The 27,625-nt window shown below is 37.9% G+C and overlaps 1 protein-coding gene across 1 annotated transcript in view; it reads right to left on the minus strand.

Moving 5' to 3' along the window:
* Positions 1–27,625, minus strand: part of notch2 (notch receptor 2) — a 54,175-nt gene that overhangs the window by 9,024 nt on the left and 17,526 nt on the right. Inside the window, exons 3-24 of the mRNA XM_039677148.2 lie at positions 12,918–13,183; positions 12,323–12,664; positions 11,113–11,235; positions 10,573–10,806; positions 10,299–10,454; positions 9,954–10,139; positions 9,730–9,843; positions 7,786–7,899; positions 7,332–7,565; positions 6,667–6,777; positions 4,973–5,165; positions 4,597–4,742; positions 4,392–4,505; positions 3,215–3,334; positions 2,941–3,093; positions 2,476–2,704; positions 2,184–2,385; positions 1,845–1,998; positions 1,578–1,762; positions 882–1,014; positions 539–781; positions 313–425 (exon numbers count right to left, since the gene is read on the minus strand). Of these exons, the coding sequence (XP_039533082.2) occupies positions 313–425; positions 539–781; positions 882–1,014; positions 1,578–1,762; positions 1,845–1,998; positions 2,184–2,385; positions 2,476–2,704; positions 2,941–3,093; positions 3,215–3,334; positions 4,392–4,505; positions 4,597–4,742; positions 4,973–5,165; positions 6,667–6,777; positions 7,332–7,565; positions 7,786–7,899; positions 9,730–9,843; positions 9,954–10,139; positions 10,299–10,454; positions 10,573–10,806; positions 11,113–11,235; positions 12,323–12,664; positions 12,918–13,183 (3,865 nt within the window). The remainder of the gene's footprint in view (positions 1–312; positions 426–538; positions 782–881; positions 1,015–1,577; positions 1,763–1,844; positions 1,999–2,183; positions 2,386–2,475; positions 2,705–2,940; positions 3,094–3,214; positions 3,335–4,391; positions 4,506–4,596; positions 4,743–4,972; positions 5,166–6,666; positions 6,778–7,331; positions 7,566–7,785; positions 7,900–9,729; positions 9,844–9,953; positions 10,140–10,298; positions 10,455–10,572; positions 10,807–11,112; positions 11,236–12,322; positions 12,665–12,917; positions 13,184–27,625) is intronic.

The following is a 27,625-nucleotide window of genomic DNA, read 5'->3' on the forward strand; positions in this document are numbered from 1 at the left end:
CAATTCTGCCAGTTCGAACTGAACGAGTGTGACTCTCATCCATGTAAAAATGTAGCTTTCTCTCATCGAAGAATTCTGAAAATTATTAAGCAGGACAACTGTTTTCAACATTAATAATGTCATATTATGGTGTTTTCTAAAGGATCATATGACTCAAAAGTAATGGCTGCTGAAAATTATGCTTACCATCACAAGAAAAACTATAATTTTAAAATATATAGCATACGAGACAAAAAAACATTAAAAAACATTACAGACCCCAAACTTTTGAATGGTAGTGTACATGCATATAAATACTAACACTGCACTTACGGTTGGGCAGGTACAGCTGTATCCATGTACTGAACTCATGTTCATAGCACATCTGCCGTTGTTATGGCATGGCTTGGACTGGCACAGATCCACCATTAACTCACAGCGTTGCCCTATAGGGAGATCGAGAGCACAACAAATTGTAAAAATAAGAAAACTGTTCATTAAAACCACTTTAAAATAGCAAGAATGAAACATTTAATGTATGTCTCTAATGAAACCTCACCAGTATAACCGAGACGACAGCGACATTGATAGTTATTAGTCAGCGGCACACAGTCTATGGTGCCGGATGGGTTGCAAGGTCCAGAACGACACTCATTCACATCTCCCTCACAATGCACTCCAGTGAAACCAGGAGGGCAGGAACAAGTATACCGCCCCACACCGTCCACACACTGGCCGCCGTTCTTACAGCGTGGGCCAAACTCTGGGGCGCATTCATCCACGTCCACCTCACACTGCAAACCTGCAAAACAGAGAGGAGGTGGTTAGGGGAAATTTTCATATCAGCGTTACATCTATGCACTAAACGTACAGCATTAGAAATCAGGCTTTTCGAGCTTTACCTTTGGTGCCAGGAGGGCACGCACAGGAGAAGCGGTTGATCAAATCAATACAGGTGCCTCCATTCCGACAGGGATTCGACTGGCACTCGTCAACATCATATTCACAATTCACACCCTGATAACCTGCTTTGCACTGATAGAGAAAGAGACGTTTATAAATTAGAAGACGTATTGTTTTCTCTATGTATACTATTTCTATATACACCACCGTTTGAATGTTTCGGGGTCAGTAAGACATTTGAATGTTTTTAAAAGATGCCTCTCATGCTCACCAAGGCTGTATTTATTTGATCAAAACACAATGTAGAATGTTTCACAATATTAATGTTTTAATTTAAAATGATTGTTTTCTATTTAAAGATATTTCAAAATGTAATTTATTTCTATGGTGGTAAAGCTGAATTTTCAGCATCATTACTCAAGTCTTTAGTCAAACATTTCTTATTATCAATGTTGAAAAAGTTGTGCGCATAATATTTTTAAGGGAACCCTTCAGGATTCTTTGCCGAATAGAAATTTATCTTAAATAGAAATCTTTTGTGACATTATAATTGTCTTTATAAAGTCATTTTTCATCGATTTTACATGTCCTTGCTGAATAAAAGTATTAATTTCTTTCAAAAAACATTTTGTTTACTGTCCGCAAACTTTTGAATAATAGCATATATCAGTTGAGATCAGAGAGATCAGTTGTACCTGGCAGTCATATCCACCCTGGTAGTCCTTACAGGTCCCTCCGTTTCTGCAGGGGCTGGAGAGGCATTCATCCATCTCCTCCTCACAGTAACTGCCCATATAACCTCTCTGACAAATACACTGGTGTGTGTTGTCTTTGTCCATACACCTTCCTGCATGCTTACAGACCATGTCCACCGCCACACCTTGAGCACATCAAAACATACATTAATGATTCAAAATACACATCACAATTACACTAACAGTGAAATTTGTTTAATGTCTCACCTTTGCTAATGGCGACAGCCTGGCAGGACATGTTTGGGATGTCACAATATAGGCCTGTCCAGCCGTGCTGACAGCTGCATCTCCAATCCATCTCCTTCTGGATGCACGTACCCCCATTCAGACACTTAATCTGACTGCACACGTTCACCATTGACTGCAGAATGAAACAACCAGAGAAATGAATCTGACAACATAATTGTAGAACAATCACTTACTGGCAACCAAATTTCAACACAGCAAAAAAAAAATTTATAATGAGAGTTTTTTCAAGATTGTGATTTAAATCAACATATTTAACCGTGTGTGTTTACAATCTAAGACTGAATGGACAGTTTTTACCTCACAGGTTTTTCCTTTGTACATCAGTGGGCAGGTGCAATGGAAGGTCCCCAGGCCATCTATGCAGGTGCCGCCATTTTTACATGGATGAGAGTCGCACTCATTCAGTTCGAACTGACAGAACTGACCCGAAAATCCATGCCGACAGCGGCAAGAGAAGCGGTTAATTCCATCCACACACGTTCCATTGTTTAGACAAGAGCTATGGTGTAAAAGAGAGAGAGAATGAATAAGCATTGATATGATAAAATGCAATAAAACACTATCAATATAATTTATATAGAAAACTTACGTCTCAGTGCAATCTGGGATATCACGTTCACAGTTGATGCCGTCATATCCAGGCAGGCATTGGCATGTGTAGCTGTTCACATAGTCGCTGCAGTGGCCTTCATTCCAGCAGGGATTACTGGCACACTCGTCCACCTCCTCCTCACAGCGCTCGCCATAGAAACCAGCTCTGCACTCGCACAAGAACCGCCCAACTTTATCAACACAAGTACCACCGTTACGGCATGGATCTGGAGAAGAGAGAGAAAATCAAAGTGATTAAATTAGTTTGGTGTTTTCAAATTAGTCTCCAACAGAAAATATGAAAAAGATTTTAGAAGTTTTATTTTTATCAAATTAAGATAATATTCGTATTTATTGAATCTGACATTATCTCTGATTTATTTGGCTTGAAACTGGCCATTAGATGAATCACAATTCGTTTATTTCATTGACAGCCATCAATCTGTTTGGGAATGACACATACTGGAGCTGCAGTCATCGATGTTGGTCTGGCAGTTGACACCACTGTATCCAGGCTGACACTCACAACGGTAGCTGCCAACTGTGTTCACACAGTGAGCTCCATTCTGACATGGGTTCTTCTTGCACTCATCTACATCTTCTGTGCACTGGGCTCCTGCACACATATACAAGACAGATACTCAGACATTTTGGACAGATTTTCATCAACTTATGGGTGTCATTTGATCATGGATAAGGTGTTAAAAAAGATTCTCTTGAGGAATAAAAGCACTTACCTTCCCAGCCGCTGTGGCAAATACAGGTGTAGCTGGTGTAATCCAGGGATGGCTGACACCTCCCTCGTCTCTGACAGGGCTGAGATGCACAGGGGACCAACTTCTCCACACAGTGTCTCCCTGAGAATCGAGCAGTACAGTCAGTTGTGTATACAGTATGGAGTGGCTCTCAAAACAGTACCAAAATGTTTACTTTTGTACAAAAGTCATCAAAAATGCCCTTGGAATCAAACATTTACATAATATAATTAGGGCTGTCAAAATTAGCATGGTAACGCGTACAATATATTTTTTCAGTTTAACACGTTTTTTAATGCAATTATCCAAGCATTAGTTTTTTCCCCTTCATCCTTTAGCAAGTGTTACATTATAGGATCACGCTATCATTAATTCAAGTGCTTTTAAACCATTCAAGCGTGATAAGATGCAAAAACAGAACTTAAATCTGTACTGTGTCTGTGAATTTCCGGTATGTGTGACAGAGACACACTCATGCGCACAGAAAGCTGCTTCAGACAGCGTGGCGGCTGCATTGAGTTCTCTTTCACGCTTGAATGGACAAAAAACACAAAAGTATAGCAGAATGCCCACTTTGTTGAGTATCCTCGTAAGCACAGCCTTAAATTCAGATATCATGTGCATCATTAATTAATAATCATTTTAAAATATATTATTTAAAATAGAAAACAGTTATTTGTAACTGTAATAATTTTTCACAATATTATTGTTTTAACTGTCTTTAACTTTTTTTTTAATGTTACGTTTATACTTTAGTTTAGGGTCCAATTCTCACTATTAACTAGCTTTTAACTATGAGTTTTGCCTCAAACTCCTAATTACTGCTTGTTAATAGTGAGTAAGGTAGTTAAGTTTAGGTATTGGATAGGATTATGGGATGTAGAATATGGTCATGCAGAATAAGGCATTAAAATATGCTAATATTCATGCTAATAAGCAACTAGTTAATAGTGAAAATTGGACCCTAAACTAAAGCGTTACCAATCTTACCGATCACAAGCCATTGAACGATAGTGTAAAGAATAATATTATTAAATATAGTTTGGGCATACTCAGACAAAAAAAGTGTAATAAATGTTGATCCTATAATTCAAATCAAGTACAAAAAAAAAACACGTTAATAAAAACTGTACACTGTAACTGTAAATGTGTGTGTCACCTGTGTAAGGCAGAGAGCAGTAACAAGTGTAGCTGTTGACTCCATCGACACAAGTTCCCTGATTCATACAGGGGTTTGACTCACACTCATTAATGTTTATTTCGCAGTTAAAGCCTGAAAGAGACAGGGCAAACCAGGGAGTTGGAGACAGAAATTAACGTCATCATTACTCTGTTTAGAAAGGTAATGGACCACACGCCTTTACCTGTAAATCCACGGGAACAAACGCAGGTGTAGCCATTGAGATTGTCATTACAGGTTCCACCATTCTGGCACGGGTTGGACTGACACTCGTTCTTCTCTCGCTCACAATTCTTACCCTCCCAACCACGGTGACATTCACAAAGGTACCTACAAATAGATAAGTTAGAGATGAAAAAGACAACTGGCCATAGAAGCATATAGCTTATCCTTACGGCAATGCTAAGAAAGCAGTGTGTAAATGTTATGAATTTAGTGCTTAGAGTTCATCTCTTTACAGAATATAACAGGAAATGTATTAAGTAGGTTGTGCTACAAACAATCATTATCAGTCACATTGACAAAATGGTTTGTAAGATAAGGCTGTTATCTTATCCTACCCGTCCTGCTGCTCATTACAGTCTCCGTGCAGGCAGGGCATGGGGCTGCAGTGGTCTGCACCTGAGTGACACAGAGGACCATGAGTCCCAAGTGGACACAAACACTGAAACCCGTTCACCTTGTCCACACACGTCCCTCCGCTCAGACACGGGCTTGAACTGCACTCGTTGATCTCCTCAGTGCATCGTTCTCCTAAGCCAGAGAGGAGAAAGAGTCATTAATGAATAATTACTGTTCGAATACATTCATTCTTTTGACCTTTTATTCAAAAAATGCACAAAAATCTAATCTTTCATTGAAGTAAAAGAAATATAAATGGAGGTAAAATCTCATTATTAAAATAAAATATTTTATTTAATACACATTGGCCAAAATCAATGGCCCCATTTATTCAATACTTTTACGCAACCTCTTTTTGCCAAGAGAACAGCTCTGAGAATTCTCCTATAATGCCTGATGAGATTGAAGAACAACTGACAAGAGATCAGACACCTTTCCTCTATACAGATCCTTCAAATTCCCATGTTGATACACTCTCCTCTGGGATTCATATCAGGGGACAGCAATGGCCATGGCAGAACCTTCATTTTGTACTCATTGGCCCATTTATGTGTTGATTTTGATGTTTGTTTTAGATTATTGTCATGATGAAAGATCCAATCAAGACCCAATAAGATTTCTAGCAGAGGCTGTCAAGATTCGATTTTCAAGATGTTCAAGATGTCCAGAAGAAAAATAGGTGCAAAACATTAAAGATCCAGTAGTATTTTTAATCGTACACATGAATTGAAAAACTGAATAAGCTGGAGTTTGTTTTTTAAATTTCTTGTAACTTTTTAAGATTTTTTTATGGGGGATTTCTAACCACAAGACTCAACTACTTTCTGCAATTCTGCAGCTGGGATCCTTGGAGAGTCTTTGGCTACTTGAACTATCGCTGTGCATTAAGACAACATTGACACGCGACCTCTTCCATGCAGATTCGTAACATTTCCTGTTGATTTCTTAATTATATCTGATTATTTCTGAACTTCTTAATTATTTCTCTGATGGTGGAAATGGGAATTTTCAATGCTTTACCTATTTTCTTACATCCACTTTCTATTTTGTGAAGCTCAACAATCTTTTGCTGCATATCAGAACTATACACTTTGGTTTTAGTTGTTGTGATGAATGATTAAGGGAATTTGGCCTTTGTGTTTCCTATTTATACTTCAACAGACAGACATCATGATCATGGCTGGCTAATTTCATGTTCCTAGTCACCCTGGTGTGCTAAAAATTGTAAAAATGAAAAGGAATATACTTAAGATATATTTATCTTACAAGAATTACTAGGGCTACCAATAATTGTGGCCAATGTGTATTAGAGAAAAACATTTAGTTCATAATTGTCACAGTTGTGTCACCCTTGTCTGGGTTTTGTCTTGGTTTAGCGACAGAGCTGTGACACTCCCGGTTTGTCATTTGTTTGTGTTTAGTCTGGTCTGTTGTGAGCACATGGCTGTCATGTTATTTCCTTGTGTCATGTTCTCCCACGAGGGAGTTTTGTTTGTAGTTTGTGTTTTATTAACCCATTTGTTTACCCATTGTTCTTGCACTTGAGTCCTCGCACCTTAATCTACCCATTCCATGACAATAATAAGATGAAGTCCATTTGTATGTGTGTATTTATGTATGTGCGTGAACAAACCTGTGTATCCAGGTTCGCATACACATTTGTACTCATTGATTCCATCCTCACAAGTCCCGTGTTGGCAGGGATTACTGGCACAGTCATCTAGGTTAATCTCACAGTTCACGCCTAAGACAAATGATAAAATAATCAAAGGAAATGAAGGCGGGTAAGTGTGTGTGTGTGTGTTTATTAAGAGAGAAATTGTCCATCAGAGGAGTTTAGTGAGCTTTGTGTTGTCTGTCAGACAATGTTACTGAGGAAAACAGGATTTTTCTTGCTCTATTTAAATAAATATCTGAGGCACTATGTAGACATACTTTAACAACGCACACCACTTACGGAAATTAAACAAAAATGCTTCAATAATTTATCATTGATGCCAGAGGCTTGAGGAAATTAAAATGTGACCACTTAAATTCACATTTCACATACTTTACATAGACATTAGCCAATCAAAACAGAGGTCATGCAGACATCTCAAAGGTACAGTGACAAAAATATATGCCTCTGTAACTGTGAAGGGTGGATAATGGTCAAGATAAACTAAATTAAGACTAGATTTTGGTAAAAGACTATTTGATGTTATCATAATTAGACATTAATAAAAATTAAAATGCTGCAAGTGTGTAGTATTTGCCCCTTTAAAGGGTGTGTGAAATGTAAAGATGTGCGAGACCCACCTGTGGTGCCCGGCTGGCAGTTGCATTGGTACATGTTGACCAGGTCAACACAGCGTCCTCTGTTTTGGCAGGGGTCACTCTGGCACTCGCGTATCTGCTCACTGCAGATGGGGCCCATGTAACCTGGCTGGCATTTGCAGATGAAGGTAGCAATTCCGTCTTCGCACTCGCCATGGTGACAGGGTTTAGGTTCACAGTCGTTAATGTTTTCCATACACAATGGCCCTGTGAAACCTAAAGAGAACAGCATACAAGCAAGTACAAGGAATTAGTACAATAAGCTCAGATCTGTGAGAACATTTACTAATAACTTACAATGAATAACACTAATATATTTTAACTATGCAGTATAGTTATTAATTTATATATATATAATGTTAATGCTTTTGTCTATCCTTCCCCTTTTTGGTCACAGTGTAGAATGGAGATTTTTTCAAAGAGTTTATATCGTTACCTTCAGCACATTCACACTCATAGCCGTTAGGACGGTCGAGGCACTTGGCCCCATTATGGCACGGCGTGCTGGCACACTCATCAATGTCAACTTGACACATTTCTCCAGTAAAACCTGTGGTCAAATTAAAATTCTCACATTCAATATCATTGCATATATTAAGGGGTTTCCACACATACAAAGCGACAAGAAGTACATCATTTTTACAGAGATTTGCTGATTTTAAATGACATGAGCGACTGTTGGCCATTCAACATATCTGAGTTGCAACAAAGTTTATGCAAATAATAATATCATACTGTTAAAAGTTCATGTTATTGTGGCCGATTTTATTTATTGCAGAATTCAGTTGTTAATTTTGTTAATGCTATGAATAATATTGCACTGCTGCCATTTATCAGCAAACATTTCCCCTATAGAATGAAAAAAAAACCTTGTCAAAATTAGATAGACATCTTGTTCATACTAGTAATAATAGCCACTAGAGGGCCTCAGTAAACTTCCAAGAGGGTCAGAGGATGATCTAAAATGATTCACAATAAAATAATATTATTCATATAATATAAATAATATTATTAACATATTAAAATAATAAAATAAGACACCCTATCATTCAAACATATGATGTAGGTTGGTAATATTTTAGAGTTTTTTCTGTAATAATGTTAATTCGGTCACACTTTAGTTTAGGGTCCAATTCTCACTATAAACTAACTATTAACTATTACATTTGCCTTTGCATTTAAAGCTGCATTCCGTAACTTTTTTGAGTTCAAAATTTACAAGAATTATATAATGAACGAGTACATAATGTAGCCCAGTACCTGTGTGACTCCTCATTACACATGACTCGACATATACAGAGAGAAGTAGGTCCGGCTACAATGTTCTTCCACAAGACGTATGCAGTTCTGTTTATTAACCGCTAGAGCGCCAAAAGTTATGGACTGCAGCTTTAACTCCTAATTATTACTCCTTATTAATAGTTAGTAAGGTAGTTGTTAAGTTTAGGTATTGGGCAGGATTAAAGTCATTCAAAATAAGTCATTAATATGTGCTTTATAAACACTAATAAACAGCCAACATCCTAGTAATATGCTTGCTAATAAGCAACTAGTTAATAGTGAGAATTGCTCCCTAAACTAAAGTGTTACCGTTCATTCTTATGTTGATTTGATCAAAAATACAGTAAAACAGTAATATTGTAATATTACAATTTAAATTTGTGACATATTACAAAGTAAAATAACTGTTTTCTATTTGAATCTATGTTTTAGCATTTAATTTAATCCTGTGATGGCAAAGTTGATTTTTCAACAGCCAAAAAGTTGTGCCACTTAATATTTAACAGTGTAAATAATATTATTAATATTGTTGATAAATTATCTAACTGATTTAAAATGCCAAAACAAATATGCAATCATGATGTAAACTGAAATCATGCTTCTTTTATTACTTTCCCCCCCTTTAACTAAATATTAGAACTGCCCAAACACTCCCTGATTTTAAATCCAAGTTAAAAACTAATTTCTTTTCTTTGGCGTTTAATGTAGTGTAGTGACTGCAAATGTTGTATTATGTGTACGTGTGTTTGTTGTATTGTGTATATGGAGCTATCTATGAGATTGTAAAGCACTTTGGTCAACTCTGAGTTGTTTTATATAGTGCTATAGAAATAAACTTGACATTGACATTGACATTAACTATTGTTTTGTTTTTTGTTTTTTGAAGAAGAAGATGTAGTTGAAACTTCTGGAATCACAAAATGAATCATGGTTAGTTTAACTATATAGACACTCCTAGTTTCTGTTAATAAAACAAATTGGCAGCTTTGTCATAATTACAGCAGAAAAACTCATAAATCTTATATATGGTTGCCTTCAAATATTGAGGTTGACAACATGGGCTATTCGAGCCAAAAGGTTCAATGCATATCGTACTCACCTTGAGGACACTCGCAGACGAAACGGCTGACTTGGTCTAGACATCTACCGTTATTGAGACAAGGCGAGCTGGCACACTCATTAATGTCAATCTCACAGTGCAATCCATCAAAGCCTATGGGAGGAAACACACTCACACAGTCACCAGATGAATACGAGGACATGGAGCCAAAACAGTGTTAACATGCACCTGAATACAGTGTGTGTGAGTCTGTGTGCAAGTACCTGGCATACAGATGCAGGTGTAATCTCCTATCTGGTCCAAGCAAGTGGCATCATTCAGGCAGGGGTTGGAGCCACATTCGTTGATGTCCTGCTCACAGCGTGGACCGGTGTAACCCGGAGCGCAATTACACGAGAACGAGCCCTCTGTGTTCTTACATGAGCCACCATGCTCACATGGGTTTGGCCCTGATCGATCGAAAAATAAAGCGAGAGAGAGAAAATTTAAGCAAGATATAAAAATGCCTAAAAGACTGTGATGTGTGTATGAAGGGGAAATAAAGACATACAAAACAACAGACAGAGAGAAAAAGGAGAGTTGTAAGAACTTCCAGCAGACTGTCTCACCGATGACACACTCGTCGATATCCTCTGCACACGTACTGCCCTTGTACCCAGAGGGGCAGTTACAATTGAACTTTCCATTGACGGGGTTCGTGTCGCATTGAGCTCCCATCTTACAAGGGTTACTGGTGCAGGCATCATCAATGTGGCAAAGCAAACCTTGAGAATGGAAATAATCGCTTTGGTTACGACTGATTTGAGATGTTTTTAGTGTACGCTATTTTACATTACATTATATCACAGGTCATTTTAAGGCTGTGTGGTTGTTTTTACTGACCAGTCTTGCCAGAAGGGCAGCTGCAAACAAACGAAGCCACGCGGTCAATGCAAGTGGAGCCAGAGGTGCAGGGCTCAGCTGCACAGTCATCAATGTTTTCAGAGCAGTCAGGGCCGCTCCAGCCATTCACACATACACAGTTGTAGCCGTTGCGCGTGTTACTGCATGTGCCTCCGTTCTGACAGGTGTTGGGTTGCAGTCTGCATTCATCCACGTCATCGGTGCAAAATTGACCTGCAAACAAAAGGGTCAGAATTTCAATAGGACATTTTAAAGGAGGTTTGACCTGGCAAACATTGAAAAGTATGAGTTGTATTAATGTTTTAATATAAAGTGGGACCTTAATGGGTCCTTAAATTGATTCAAATAAACAATCAACCAATTTCAGATTGTCAATTTTTGCAATGAATCAGTGAATAAATATGAATCAGATTGACTGAATCATTAAAAACAAATTGTGGAAAAGTGAACTAGAGGGGACAAACATGCATAAAAAGACAGAATAAGATGCTATAACAGAATATAAAGCTATTTCTATACCAGTCCATTCAGGTGGGCACTGGCAGTTGTAGGTGTTCACTCCATCCATGCATGTAGCTCCATTCTGACAACGGTGATTTGGACAATCATCAATGTTCACCTCACAGTTTGTTCCATTAAAACCTGAACAGGAAAATCAGAGAGAAAATTTCCTCAACAACTCACTCTCAATCCCAGGTATCGGTAACACAAAGGTGCTCTGTCCCGCTTTGGCATTATTAAACGTAATTACTCAACTTTAAAGCATGAACAGACATTTCTCACGGCTCTTGTTCTCTGCCTGAGGTGAGAGAAGAGTTTTGGCCTGTTGATTTGTTTTGCCAGCATGGCTCTCTTTAAAGGCTAAACTGATAAATGTTAAGTTTAAACAAATACAGAGGCAACCAGCATCTGATTCAATAAAGAAACGTAAGTTTGTTTTGACTGAGATTAAATGAAGCTTTCGTTTGTATTTGGTGCGAGTCATATAAGCTAACATTTACAGTATAGTATTTATATATATTTATTGATCAAAACAATAAAAACAGCAATATTGTAAAAAATATTTTTAAGAAATATTTCTTATTATTATTAATGTTGAAACCTTTGTGCTACTTTATTTTTGTGGAAACCGTGGGACTTTTTGTGAGGATTCTTTGATGAATAGAACGTTTAAAAAAAAAATTATTTGAATTAAAAACATATTTTCTGATCAATTTTATGCATCCTTTTTGACTTTTGAATGGTAGTGTATATCACACATATTTACATATATTTTTTTGTTGCTGTTGATATGTACACTACAATTAAGCAATTTATTAAGAATGAAGGGAAAAAAGTACAGTCTAGTAAATTTCTATATTAATTCCTGAATTAATTTAATCTAGCTGATTGCTTCTCAACAAGCATTAGTTAGAAATGTTGACTGTAACTTGTAACTAGACTTAATAGTAACTAGGCAGCAGGGCTTAGCTAAAGGTGTCTAGTTGTCAAGTGATTGGAACTCCTATTTCCTATGTAATGACATTTTGCATTTTTCTGTTTTAATCCAACAAATTTACCACCACTGAGGTAAAATCACATCAGAAAATTGGTCAAAGCTGGCTCAGCTCAGTGGAAAAGCTTGGACAAGTTCCATTTGAACAATTTTAGCTTCTGTTCAAACCCTGTCATTTTTTTTTTTTTTGCTATGATCAAAATAGCTATATATTTCCTCTTCGAGGGAACAAACCTGGCAGACAGTGGCATACATAAGTCGTGTCCGTCATCTGTCGACAGGTTCCACCATTGAGGCAGGGGGATGGAAAGCAAGGCACGTAAACGGTCTCGCAGTGGGGTCCGGTAAAGCCGGGTTGGCAGTTACATCGATATGAGCCTGGGGTGTTCAGACAAATGCCTTCTCTCTTGCACAGAGATGGGGAGATGGCACACTCATCTGTGTCATTGAGACAACGGGTGCCATGGTAACCAGGAGGACAGGTACACGAGAATTCATGGTTGGGCAGAGCATGGCAGATACCACCGTTGGCACATGGGCTAGACAGACATGTGTCCTCCTGCTCACAATTCTGACCTAAGGAGATAATGTCACCGTAGATGAAAAAAAAAACAACAACAACAAAATCGTCAATATGTGCGGGTGTTCATCCTGTACCTAAAATAGTTTTTTTTTTTTTTTTAAGAAAAGAAATGAAAAGAACTAGTGAGCTGCCATTTTTGTGCATAGACACGTTTGAATGTTCAAATCCTACAATGCCCAAAAATGCTGTCTAGACAGAAAGATAAAGAGAGAGAAACCGAGATGGGAAGCAAGAGAGAGTTCTGACCTGTCCATCCGCGGGCACACACGCATTGGTACTGGTCGTTAGGGAGAAGCGAGCACTTCCCCTCATTGTTGCAAGGGTTGTTGGGGTAGCAAGTGGAGTTTTTCTGGATCTCGCAGCGCTGGCCCGCGAAACCTAGAGGACAATCGCAGCTTGGGCTCCCGGGTACGCCAGCCACGCTCACAGTGCACTCTCCTCCATTCAGACAATATCCCACATAACAAGGGTCCTTGTGCTGACAGTACTCGCCTAAAAAACCAGGAGCACACCTGAAATAAACACAGAAACAGGGCACAAATATTATTTAGGGTCTGTAAGAGAATAATTAATGTTCTAATAATTCCAACGTTTTGAGATGAGTCATGCAACATAACAGGAAACACAGTATTGTATACTGTTGTCTGCATGGTGTAAAAATCTATTTCAAGAATCATGCCTCATCAAGACAGCATTGCAATTACAACTTAGAAAAAAAATATATAACTGAAGCATTTCAAACACATAAGAAATAAACAAAATGCTGACATTTGCATAAATGTTCTTAAAAAACCAAGAGAGCCCGTGGCAAGAAAAACAATTATTGCAGATTTGCATTGAGTTCAGTGTTTGCATTTTCCGTTTCTTTTGATGCAGTTATACAACCTGAGTTTGGGCAAATGAGACATGGTATCTAAAATTTTACTACGAGTGTAATCCTAAACCTCATTTTTTCTCAGCATCACTCTTTTAGAAATAAAAATGTAGTAGTGTAGGAGCACAAAGTCAATAAAGTTTGTGAAAGACAATTTGATATTAAATGCAGATCCTGTTTCTAGTTGTCTTTCAAAGTTATTGAGATGCCACATGGGATGTGATGACACAACGAGGCCAGAATGAGCACAATAGTAGATATTAAACCATACAGAATGAGTTTCATATCATTTGTCACAAGACATTGAGACACATTTCTCCTCCGCCTCCACACTCCAGAGATTTCAGCACATGACCAGTGCTCACACAGAGGAAATTACATGATTGCAAAATACGATTGAGGGGAAAAAAAACGTCTGCCCTTCTGTCTCTTTTCTCTCTATCCATTCGACCCCCCCACCCCACTATCTATCTCTCTATCTCTCTCGCTCTCTTTCTTTCTCTCTATCCGTTTGACCACCCCCCTTCCTCCATGAATTTTTTAGATCTTACTAAAGTTTAACTCTCTCTCTCTCTATATATATATATATATATATATATATACATATATCTGACTTATCCTCGTAAACGAAGAATTTTTTATCTTTATTTAAATGGGACGGGTAGGATAGCTTTTCTGAGGTGGATATAGCTAACGCAAGAGAGATTTCAAAAGAGACGCTGAAGTCCTGCTTCTCCTCGACAGGCAAGTCAATGTTACAGTCTTAAATACAAGCTTTTTTTCATTGTTTGGTTGTGTACTTTATTTTATAGACAGATGAACATTTATAATTAAAAGTTGATGATATCGAACAATGCACGTACTTCAGAAAATATAACAAATAAAGAAGGCATAACTACTTATTACTATAGTTCATGTTTTAAAGTGTAAAGTGTTTCTGTGTTTGACACACTACAGCCTACTGCTATGCAGGTGCTGGCCTCCCAGAAGACGGTCAGGTAACACAGATGAAGGATAAAAGAAGCCCCTTTGACAATGTGTGTGTGTGTGTGTGTGTGTGTGTGTGTGTGCGTGCGTGTGTGTGCTCCGAGTAAGAATACACCCCCGGCGACCTTCTGGTCATAAGATCACAGCGGTGCTGACACTCAAACAACAACAAACACGCTTAAACCCGGCGCAAGCAAACAGCCTGGACTCAGGGGAACAGGCCTCTTTCAGACAGTTGTGTCACTTTATACTATTCAAAGACATGAAGGGATTTTCGCTATGTCTCCACTTTGATTTCGCCAGGGAAAAGCTTTTTCAGACTAGGGATGTGCGCAATGACTAATTCCGTAAACGTTTAAAAGGAAATTTTGAAACAGACTACTTGAGTAGCATAATGATAACCCTCCCCCACCCCTCTGCCCACCATAGACATTCTGTATATGCAATCAATTTGAAATAGACTACTTAATCTATGAACAATCAAATCCCATATTTAATGCCGCTAAAAACAGGTCAGATACATGCCATGTGCTTGTCTTACATTATCATTGTATATTAAACGTTCACTTAAGCAAAGTTAGCCATTATAGACAAGTCTATTCAAAACAACTGAATCAATAGGCAGCACCAGACCAGATAGTATTATCAACCCTATAAACAAGATTAATTGTTATATTTTAGTTTGACATGACATAGTTTCAAAGAAAACGGAAAAGTTTTGTGCAGGCTTTAAAACACTCAATAACCATGCTCAACTTCCAAATGGACATTTCTCTGAACCTGCCGCGGGAAAAGAGAAAACGAATGCATGCAAAATTTGAGGTAAAACTTAATTATTTTGTTTTTCGCTCCAGATTTACACTTTTACAAATAATATAATTGTAACATTAACATGACAATGATTTAAACATAGCTTTTGTAAAATATAAAGCAAAATATTTTGAGGTCCCCTCGAAAAGGGGTTTTCCTCTTAACAAGAAATTTCAAACATTAAATGAGAAAAAAGGGAAACGGCTAGTATTTCCAGTATCACTTAATCGACTAATCGAATCTCCCACATCCCTGGTTCAGACCACAATCTCTATTCTGAAGGGTTGAAGGTATTTAAGCCCTGGTTTTAAAACATACTAAATGCACTTTTCTTACTTTATTAATGACAGTCATGGTGATTTATATACAAACATTCAACGTCTACAAAATAATGGCTCTGGCAGCTAAACTCATCTATAGGTTTCTTTGTTATCCTTCATGCATTTCACTCTCCCTTCCTCTGTCTCCACCTCTTTCTCGCTCTTTCTCCTGAGGTGTCAGATTTCTACAGATGGTTCATATTAGCACTCCTCTCTCTCTGGCTCACTGACCTCTTCATGTCCCATCCACGAGGCCTGGGGTGATTGGGTGGGGGAAAAAACTCTTTCTAGCTCATTATTCTGAGGCACCTCATCAAGAATTTGATTTCAACCCACTCACTTCCTCATACAAAAAATGTCACCTTGGAGTTTGTCCCCCCTACCCCCGCGGTACTGAGATCATGTAATCTAAACCAACCGAGGGTCGAGTGGGTTTCACCAAGAGTGGGCAGAATTTGACATTTTTCACCCCATTCATAAAAGGTATCTAAAAAGCTCCTTCTAATCCTTGCTCCTTTCTTTCTTCAGGCAGAGCTGGCCGTATTTATAGAAGCAGTCGGCCCTCCTCTACATCCTTGGCTTTCTCTAATTTTCGCTAGAAAGCCAAACGACCACAGGAAAAACAGAGAGAAAAAGAGTGGAGGCTGGGGGAGGGGTGCAAAATCAAAAGAGTAACTCAGACAGGGAGGGCTGAACCACAGAAAGAAAAAAAGAAAGAAAGAAAGAAAGAAAGAGTAACAAGTAAAAATAAAAGTTTAAAAAAAACAAGTAAAAGCAAGTTTTGTTTCTCCTTTTTCCATTTTTGAAAAAAAAAAAAAACAAAACCAGGAGGACAGAAAGAGGGCAGGGTGGAGTAGGCAGAAGTTCTGTGTAAGACTGAGCGTGACTTCGAGTGCATATGTGCTATAAATCTGATCTGAAAACAGCATGTCTCACTGAATCGAAGGCTCTGTACTCTTTACATACTCCTCCTTAATATACTCTTCCTCCCTCGCTCTTTCTTTTTCTGCTTTCTTCTATGGTCTCTTTTTTCGCTTCACTCAGTTACTGTACCATTTTCGTCTGTGCTTTGATGAAAAGCTTCATTGTTCTAGTGTAAAGTCTAAGCTCCAAAACACACACTGAACAAATCTAGACTTAAGAAAACTTGGCAGTACAAATCCACAGCTGCCTTGGGCTGAGAACACAAATTAAATGGGCCAATTTTAATGTAATATATAAATAATTATCTTAATGTAAATATACTGTATACATATAATAATACTAAATAATAAAAACATACAATTTTATATTACAAAAAAAAACATTTTACAATCTTAAAACATTAAATATCTTAAAATTGAATTGCAAATATGCAAAACTAGCTTATACAACAAAACAAAACAAGATTTAGGACAGAACTAATATATCATGCTAATGTATCAAAAGATGTTCCACACCAGTTTCCCCCCAAAATAAAGATAATTACCAGCAATTACCCAGAAGTCTTTGTTCTAGATGACAGGAAAGGTGGTCTTCACCTTCATACATCCCCTGGAGGTTATGGGGTCAACAACACACCCACGTACACAACCATGGCTTTCCAAAAAGAGCTGACTAACCATAATTAGTTTAACAGATGGAAACATTTAACACAGGGGCATGAATTCTAGAAATTTAAAACACTATAGAGAAAGTCGAACACAATCTTAAAACAGCCACATACACAAAATAGACTAATGAAAAGAGGAGAAAATGTCATCTTGCACCATCACAATTTAGAAAGCTTTTTAAACTACTCATGACCACCCATATTAAAATCTAACACGTTTTATTCTATTTATTGTGGATAATAAAATACATTTTAGTGAGGAGCCTCAATGGTCTTACCTGTAATTATGTCCTTATTATAACAAATGCTATGTTAAACAATTACAAGAACTATGGTACATTTTCATAATGGCAAGTACAACAGCTTTAAAGTCTGGATCTGCTTGAATTATTGACTAAACAATCAGTTATGGGTAAAATGTGTTCTGTTCTAATGATGACTGAAAAACCTGGCCTTCAGACACTGGCCTTCAGTCAAAGTCAAAACCGTTAAGAGCCTGATGAACTGTTAAGGAATAGGAAATAAACATATTTCAACATAAGAAAATGATGAGTAAAGCTAGTTTGACTGCAAAAGGCACTCTGAAGTAGAAAATTTAGTTGTTAACAAATAATTGTAGGTATGTTATCAACCAACTTTGCATGTGTGGATGAGTGCATTTGTTGGGACCTCACTAAAACGGTTAAAACTTCAATCCCCAATGTTCAAACCAAAACTACGCCCTTGATTTGACATGCCAATTTTAGAAAGTCATGTGACCTCCAAACATTTGCAAATATTTTAATCACCTTGGTTTTTTCGCTGGGTAGCTGAAGAAAATGCAAATGGTTTTTTTTTTTTTCATATTTTGATAACAGCAATCAACTGATATCCATGGATGAAACACTCCTACTACACTTTTCAGGAATCTTCATGTAATGGAATTCTAACACGCTCTAACTCACAGAGTAGTTAGTTAGTTAATTGCTTGCCATTTACCAGAGGGCTCTCATTCCATGAGTCTTGTGGTGCTGTAATTGTAGGGCCAGTTCCCCTGGAGCAAAGTAGGGTTAAGTACCGTTCTCAAGGACAAAATGCTGATAAGGGCCCTGCTCAGGATTGAACTCACAACCTTTGTGTCAGAAACCCAGATTCTTAATCATTACAGATCTCCCTCTTCCCAGTACAACAGTTAGGAAAGACTACAAATGTCAGAGAAATCACAGTCAAACCTGCAAGCTGAGTAACATAAAACCTCAGCAATGTTAACACCCCAAGTTATGTGTGTGGGTATGTGTGTTTGTGTGTGTCATTGTTCTCATAATCATGTCATCTTTCTGTCACTCAGCTCTGCTTGTCAGCATGGTGTGTCGTGGGTTTAGGGCCTGGTTGTCACATTTCCCACTATTGTGTGAGGCCTCCAGCGATAGGAAACATTTGTGAGAATTTGTGAGAATGTTTTCAATACACTCAGGTTCGGTTTGAAATGGGACCGCCCCTTCTGGCCTGCAGCAGTTGTTCGCTTATATTAGTTGGCAAAGGAAGAGAAACTTTTGTCTCATTATAAAAGTGTTTCATACCAGAGTGTGGTTCAAACACGTACCCACATTCACACTTACACAGATCATGAGGCCTCAAGACTACAGGAAATCAAACTTTACTTAATATGCTTAGTTGCAATCTGTGCAAAAAGACGAGAGAAAGAAAAATGTAGCATGAGTACTGAGTGATAAAATTCATTTTTTATATATAAATGAGTTCATTTGGATGTTTGGGATAAGGAAGAAAGTATGGTTAAACATACAAACTGTTTAACTGCTCCTGTAGCTCAAGTGGTAAACAAGGCACTAGTAATGCTGCAAAGTTGCTCTGGATCAAAATTCATGTGTATAAAGTTTACTCAGCTATACTTAGGGAATAAAATTGTTCTCAGAAGCCACACAAACCTATCAATGGCTGCGTTTACACTGGCACAAAAAAAAATCGGATTTTTTACTCACATCACATCTGACATCTTGTCGCATACTGTATGTGTAAACATAAAAATCCGCATGAGATCCTTTTTTTTTTTCGCATCTGATTTGAGCCACTTCCAAATGTAGTTTTAAATCAGATACATATCCGATATCCGGACATCCGACCTATGACTAAACACGCATATCCGATTCCCCTTTGAATTCCAAGCCACCACAAGGCGAGGACGACACATTTATTCACAAAGAAAAAAAATCCGAACTAGGCTATCTGTTCCGTCAGATTTTGCACTGCAAAACATTAATGAGTCAAGACAGCTGTTATCTTGTCCATGCTTAAAATAATCATGACCATCCGACATGAATTATGTAACTTTGAACTGCACGGCCAATCAAAACCAGGGTGTAGTCAAAAGATCACTGAAAATCATTTTGGGTTGGAATTAATGAAAACAGATATTGGATACCAGTCCTGTCTCAAGTTAATGTAAACAGGCGGGCCAACAAAAATCGGTTATGTTCAAAAGATCGGATCTGTGCATTAAGACTTGCAGCCAAAACTTCTCTAAGGACACCCTAAAAGACGTTTTGTTTTTCACTTCAGAAGGCACATTTACTGTATTTATTTATTATAATTATTATAATTATTTCACATTTGCATTACTAGGCCAAATCCAAAACTTAGACATAATGTTTTTGTTCTTTCTTCCTAAAAAAAATGCTCTTTTTAGCAAAAAAATGATGTTGTAATGTCAATAATTTGCATTTAATCTCATAACAGGATTAATGGTGCAAATCTGCAGAAAAAGAAAAAGAAAACGTTAACCCAAAATTTCCTTACATTTAACATTGTAACAAAAAATGTTTCTGTCATCATTGTCGTCTGATGGTCTTAAAATGTTTGTTTGCATACAAATAAAATATTCTATACTTGTTGAGATTAAATTGCAATTCAATTCTCGCTCAAATTTTGTCAAACATCCAAGACATTAAAAGAAAATCATATTCAACAAAAAATAGAAGCACATTGTCTGGTCAGGTATTAAAATTAGCAAAACACTGACATTGTACCGAGCTTATATAAAAACAAATACAAACAAAAAGTTTACGCTATGTCCTCACTTAGCTAGCTAAACGTGTGCGTGGGGGTGTTTGAGTAAATCACGGCCTCTGCTTGCCACTCTTCACACACAGCCGAGTTGTTGACTTTAGCTTGAGTGTTATATACAGCATTGGGTACAATTTACTGAAGTGACTACACTCTTTCTCTCTTTCTGTCTCTCTTTTATGACTAGAGCTTCTGGTTGGCAGATGCTCTTCTTGAGGCCATTGCACTTTGAATGTGGCTTTGAAACAAATCAGCCCAGCCTCTAGGCACATAGAAAGAGAGAGAAAGAGAGAGAGGTGAAAGAAGGACAGGGATGATAGGGGGGTTGAATAAAAAAAAAAGGACAATACAGCATGTTAAGAGAAGGGATGATGTTGCTCAAAGATTAAAAAAGAGAGAGATAAAGTAACAATGAAAAAAGAAGGCAAAAAAAATAGAGGACTAAGAGAGATGATTGACAGAGAGTGGTATTGACAGGGTAATCTCTCTTTCTGCCTCCTCTATCTCTCACCAGCAGGCAGACACATCTCCAATTTCATCCTCTTGAGCGCTAAAAGACATCTCCGTACAGCTCCTCACTCCCTGCAGGCACATTCTACCTGTCAGATCAAACAAACGCCAAGCTGACTCCACTCTCCCTTCTGACCGAGAGGGGGAGGAATGGCTAAAGGGAGGGGGGAAGGAAGTGAGGGGTAAAAAATTAATAAGTTTGCACCCCTTACGCAGGCCAAGACAAAGACATCTTGTTTGATGTGGAGGAGGGAAAATAAGATTCTGGGCAGAGAGAGGTAGTGAGCTCAGGTATTCAAGCCAGTCTCAATTCTGCTCTCAAAACACACACACACACACACACACACACACACAGCTATTCTCTTACTGCTAACTCACTCGCTCTGGCTCAGATCAGTGCAGATCCATTTGCAAGTTGCAAAATCCCTGACTTGATTCAGGCCTAGAATCGTGCTTCTTTAGGGTAGGAATGTCCAAAAAGACACTACCGTTCTGAAGTTTGGACATTTTTTCAACTCTCAGTCTTTCAGTCTCTCAAATTTCAGTCTCTTATCCTAACAAGGACTGCACTTATTTGAGTACAGTTTTTCTGATTTGCTAAAACAGTAAACCGAATTCTCTGAACCAAATTCTCAATAGTATAATCGAATTGGTGGAATAAATCACTCTTTCTGTAAAACATTAAACAAGTTCCGGTGTTTAAAACACTGTTTGTTTGCAAATCTCGTGCACTTCTTTTTTCAAAACTCGAAACACATTTTCACTCAATAAAACACATTTCGCACTGTGATGCACTCAAGTTTCAAAATGCTAAACACAGGCAGGCAAAAGTTAAACACAACTACAACACAGTTGTCATCATTTACACATGCCTCAAAATTGTTCACACTCATTCTTAATGATGTGACCAAACCAACAGTACATAATACAAGTCAGTTCAGAGTCACAAAATTGACTCAAAATGTTGCACTGAATGTTGACACCAACAATAGATGGAAACAATATAAGAGGGAGAGAAGGAAGAGGATGAGTAAGAGGAGGTGAACCAGCAGGAAGAGGATGAGGACGACGAGGAAGAGCGAGACATTAGGAAATATATTTTACCCGACATTATGGGTCTCGGCGACTCAGCATTCACGGGCTGATCCGAGATACAGAAAAGGCCCTGATCCTTCTGCTGCATTTCATTATATAGCCAGACATCATTTCATATGTAAACTAGGGCTGGGCGATATATCGAATATGTACGATGTATCGTTATATTTTTTGAAACGATATGGAATGAGGCAATACCGTTTATATCGATACAGTAGTTTGATATGAGCACATCTGAAAAATAGCGGAGGTTGCAGTGTGAGCTGCTGCAGTGAAAGTAGCTAGGCAACGTAGTACAATTTGTCCTAAACATGACACAAGCTTATATTAATTGCGTCAAAATCACTTTGATATAGTTAACAAGTTTAAGGCAGCTTGCCGCCCTGTCAAATGCTCTGACAGACACTGTTGCTGACTGACAGATATACTTGCGCTGTTTAATGCGTTTGAGATGTGGTGCTTTCCTCAGTGCTCAACTTACATTTCACATATTCTCCATCTGTAAATGTTAGAAAGTAAAGCAAATATGTCCATTTCACAACAAATATGTCCATGTCAGAAGAGGACGAGCTTCTGCAAGTGAATCTCCGCTAAAATTCATGCTTCCTTGAACGAGCGCCGGCGCGCGCATGCGCGTGAATAGTACTACGTAGTACGCAATAATTCTGACTAAAATAAACATATTGCTAAAATATTTGTTGTTGGAGAAAATAAATGTGCCATATGTGGAATTTTAAACCTACAAGTATATATTTTTAATGAAAGTGAAAGTGATTATAATGGGGTAATCAAATGCAGGCTAATATAATTAGTTTGTGCTTTTGTTTTTGTTTTTATTTTTGTTTTAAGCTAGTTTAGCTTTTAGTCAATATAAAAACAAAAGCTTTTTGCACATAATATATTGCATAGCCTATATTATATTTGTTTCCATATCCTTCAATATCAACATTGTTTGTAGGATATCATTTGGCCGAATGTGAATATACTGTATATATATATATATATATATATATATATATATATATATATATTTAATATAAAGATTTTCTTTATCTAAATAGAAAACGTATAAAGTACCGAGATATATATCGTATATCGCCATTTGACCAAAAAATATCGAGATATGATTTTTTGGCCATATCGCCCAGCCCTAATGTAAACATGAGTTTACAGTGGACATTTACTGTGTTCACCAGTGTGGGAATTATACCGCGGCCGGCCACGCATCAATGTAATCATTATGAGCGCTGTATACTGATGTGCGGACACTCTACTGAACATTATAGTCATTATTATTATCTTTGAACACATGAAGAAGATCATTCGACAATGCAGGAAATCCCAAATCCCCGACCACAAACAAAGCTAACAGATCGCTGTAACATGCAGATTATGTCATTTTGAAGACAACAGACATTTTTGCAATGATATTTGACTTACCTGTGTTCTTCAAGCCATGTCAGGCATTTTCATAATAGATTATAAGTATAATGTTATGATAATCGATAGACTTTATCATCGTTGCATTATACATAAAATATTATATTATCTGTCTGATTTTTTTTTACATTCTAAAAAAGTCATAATTCATGTCTTATTCCAAATTAGGATGTTATGGTATTACAGTTTTTCTCAATTGCTAAAACACAATTTCTGAAACCTTGCTCCATTTTCTGAAAACATTAAACACTAAACCTCATCTTCAAGCACTATTTACAAAACCTCTGACTTTTCTTGCAAAATGAACCTTTCGCCTCAAAACAGTTTTACCTGTGTTCAAAGTCAAACACTGCTCTCAAATCATAAACAAAGTGATCAAAATGCTATACAGTTTCAAGCAGTCAGTAAACAATACACCAAACAATGTTAAACACATTGTTCAAAACATATAGTTCTCAGGGAGAACTATATGTCAAAATGACTCTCAAAACAAATTTCATATTTTTTTCATTGTACAGTCTACAGCAGTGCACTGTACTACAGTATACGATACTCAAAGGGACACAAATGAAAGGAGTAAACATGTGATCAATGTGCTTCTTGTCTTTGGCCTGGGTCCAGAGCACTTCGTAGACATTACAAGCAGTGTTGTCCCTTGCCCCCCCCCCCCCTCCTCCTCCTCATCTTCCTCTTTCTTGCCCTCCTCCTCTTCCTCTTTCTTGCCCTCCTCCTCTTCCTCTTTCTTGCTCTCCTCCTCTTTCTCTTTCTTGCCCTCCTCCTCCTCCTCGCCCACCTCGCACTCGTCATCGTCCTCTCACATTGTTTCTTCAATCCATTCTCAGACTTTCTCCTTCCCACCTGAACTGGCTAATATTGGTTGTCACATCATTTGAAACAGGTTGAATCAGTTTTGAGTGGTTGTGTTCAATTAAATGATATGTGTTCTCTATTTGTATTTGATTTTTGCCACTTGTGTTTACCAGTATGGATGATATGTGCATTAGAGTGCAGAATGTGTTTTGAGAATGAGAATGTGCTCTGAGTTTTGCTGAAAAGTCTAAGTGAGATCTGCAAATTGTGTTTTACCATGTGAAATTGTTTACGGTATTGACAACAGACTCCACAATTAGCTAAATGAGTTCAGGCAACTGAGAACTTTGTTCAGCCAATGGATTTTAGTGTTTTAGCAATTGAGAAAAACTGTAATCTGAATGGGAAAACCATCAAATTGTACTCAATGGCCTTTGTGCCCTGTCATGTGGCCTTGGTGCCCCTAAAAAAAAAGAAAAGGTGGAGGCCAAATGGCCTTGCCCCTTAAAATTACATAATTCCCACCCTGGTGTTCACCCCCTGGAAAGATTCACCAATCAGAATGAATGTAGTTAGATTGACACAAAAGGTATGCATTTAAACAATGATCGACGGGAAAAAGAGAATGGTAACCCCTACTACTCAGCTTTCTCCACAGAACAAGAGCCTGCTAGCTTAGTTTCCCAAAAAAGATGGCTGACTCTATGTGTCCATTCTGTGAGTGAGATCCCACCCTCTATGTGCGGGTTGAGAACATGCGGAACAGCCCCTACTGCTGACTGTAGTCTTTAGCCTCTGGCCAAAAAATCTTCCGATGATGCAAAATAACGATTTTATCTTTTTTTTTTTTTTTTTACAAAAATATCTACTGTCCTATCCAATAAAAGACACAAAAAGGCCAAAAAACATAACTTAAAAAAATTCAACTTCAGATTGAAATGGGAAGTTATTACAAGCACTCGATGATGGTTTAAAGTTAGTTTTGAGCAAAAATAAGAATAATCTCATAAATTGTGATTCGCTTTGCTTTATTACATCGGCTCAGTGTGAAAGGACAGTAACTGTGTGAAAAGGCCTTAACTGTGCCAATGCAAATGTATCAGCCAATGGAGATATTTAAACAATGCTAAATATCAAATATAAAAATGCCAATATATATATTTTTTAAATATCTGCATCGGCCAATACGTTTGTTTGTTTGTCCATGTTGGAAGTGGGACTTTTATTTTGACAGCACTGAGAACCCAAGCTCTGAGAATGGGAGTGCTGTGTGCTCAGGTAGTTTAACAATTTGAACAGGCACTTGAAATAAACAAAAACTATTTATGAGTGTTGCTTTTGCTTGCTAACTGCTAACAATAACAGTAAGTTTCAGACTCAGTAAAGCTACTGTAAAACCATTTCTGAATTCATCTACTATTTCATCATGAAGGTTAGGTTTTGGCTTACTATTTTACCATCTTTATTCATACCTGATCCTTTTCTCTACAGACTACAGGTAATGCGCTTTAAAACTGTGGTGCTTCAGTGGAAATCCGGCAGGCTTCCTCACGTGTCTCTCTCCTACACCACGCACGCTTTCAAGTGCAATGACACACACACACAGACACATATGAAACCAGACAGACGCGCACTTGCACACACAAAAAAATGACAAAGACACACAGGTAACATACAGCTTGCTTGCTTACACCCTGACTGGAGGCTTGCAGACACACCGGTCTGACCACTCACACACACCCTGCTCTGCCAACCTCTGTCACACTGCTCTTCCTGTACCGAGCTCTCAGTGGCAGAGGGAAAAAAACTGAAAAACACCTTGTTGACTTTGGTTCTCGGGTGTCACCTCACCTACACAGAATGTATTAGTAACTCATGAGAGTACCTTGTGTCAGCCTGTTCCATTTTGAGACAGCACGCACACCCAGGCAGCCATTTCAGGTTACTGAAAGCCTGCATTCTCGACCAAAGTCAAGCCGAGAGATGGACTTTCAAAGCATTCAAGAACTCGAGCTGTAGAGAGTCTAAGTGCTGTCGGATCCGGCGGCGACCGATGTGCCCGATTCATGTCAGCCAGGCTTTTCTAGCACAACAAATCACAATTACACGAATGACACTACACAGTCTTCTTTGTAGAAGAACACAGGTCTTCCCTCCTTACCCATAGACAAGAAACATCGCAAGTGAAACCAAATCTCTCCCAACTAATGCTATAAGCTATTCAGGAACCCTATAATTTGGTAGGCCCTTTATTACTATGATAAAAGAGGTTAAAATTAGCAACAGAGCTGAACTATTTTATTCAACTGCTATTTATTTTCAAACATAGTAATTACACTCAAATAAAAACTGAATTCTTTGTATAGCCTATAGCCTACAACTCATTTGCACATAAGGTAGGCCTAGATTTCATATGCACTTGTCTCCATGACAAATTTATTCAAACATACATACATAATTACCAGAAAATAAGCTCCTCTCTAGTGTTTTTATTGTTAAATGAACTATAAACACTGGATAACTTTCCTGAGGTAAATGACACATTAAGTGACACATTGTTCACATTCTGTTTTGTTGACGTTTTTCCGCACATCAACTCCATGAATATTTGGTAGTTATGAAAAGGATTTTCTCCACAAACGACTAAAGCAGATAAACTGAAGTCTGTATGAGGTAGATGTGGAGGATTATTTCTATGAACAATCTGTGGTTTTATCATGTTTATCTGAACCTGTGCTGAAGGCCTGACTCATCCACTTTCCTGGCAATATTTCTTGTCAAAGTCACAAGGTTGCAACTTTTGGTCGCAAATTACAGAGACAGGGAAATATCACTTCATTCCCCAGAAGCCAAGGAATTCCTAGCCAAAATTCCACTTATGTCTCAAATTTTTGAAGATTTTGTCCTTGGCGTGGTGCTGAGGTAAGCTTTCTGTGCATTCCTGTCCTGATTTACCGCAAGGCTGAGCTTTAGCATCAGATGTGGTTTCAATTTCTTTGTTATTTTCAAGTTGTTAAGTCTGGAGATGCAGCAGTAGGAACATACTTACTGTGACCCAAAACCCCCAAAAGTGCAAAATATTGTCAAGGTAAGTAAGACGTATGCAGAATTTGTGTCTGTGGCTGTATATTGTAGGAAGAGGATTCATTCAATGATGGGAAAACAGTCCCTCTGTGTTTCACAGCCCATAGAAATGTAACACGATAGGTTTGTTAGCAAGTGTTTATTTTGGGCAAAGCAATAAACGTAACCCTCAATCATTGGGCATAAAAAGCACAATTACAAGCTGCCACAAGCAGCGTTCAACAAACAACAGCAGCAAAGGAACCAGTATTTAACAATGAAGGAAACTTGTGTGTATGTGTGTATTTTAAACTCTGCAACCACAACAATTGGATGCATTTTACCATATTTCCACTCAAACTGTTACTCGTCATTTTAAAATCCACTTTGCATA

Source organism: Pimephales promelas, chromosome 14 (genome assembly GCF_988280905.1).
Source record: "Pimephales promelas chromosome 14, fPimPro1.hap1.1, whole genome shotgun sequence".
Taxonomy (NCBI): Eukaryota; Metazoa; Chordata; class Actinopteri; order Cypriniformes; family Leuciscidae; genus Pimephales; species Pimephales promelas.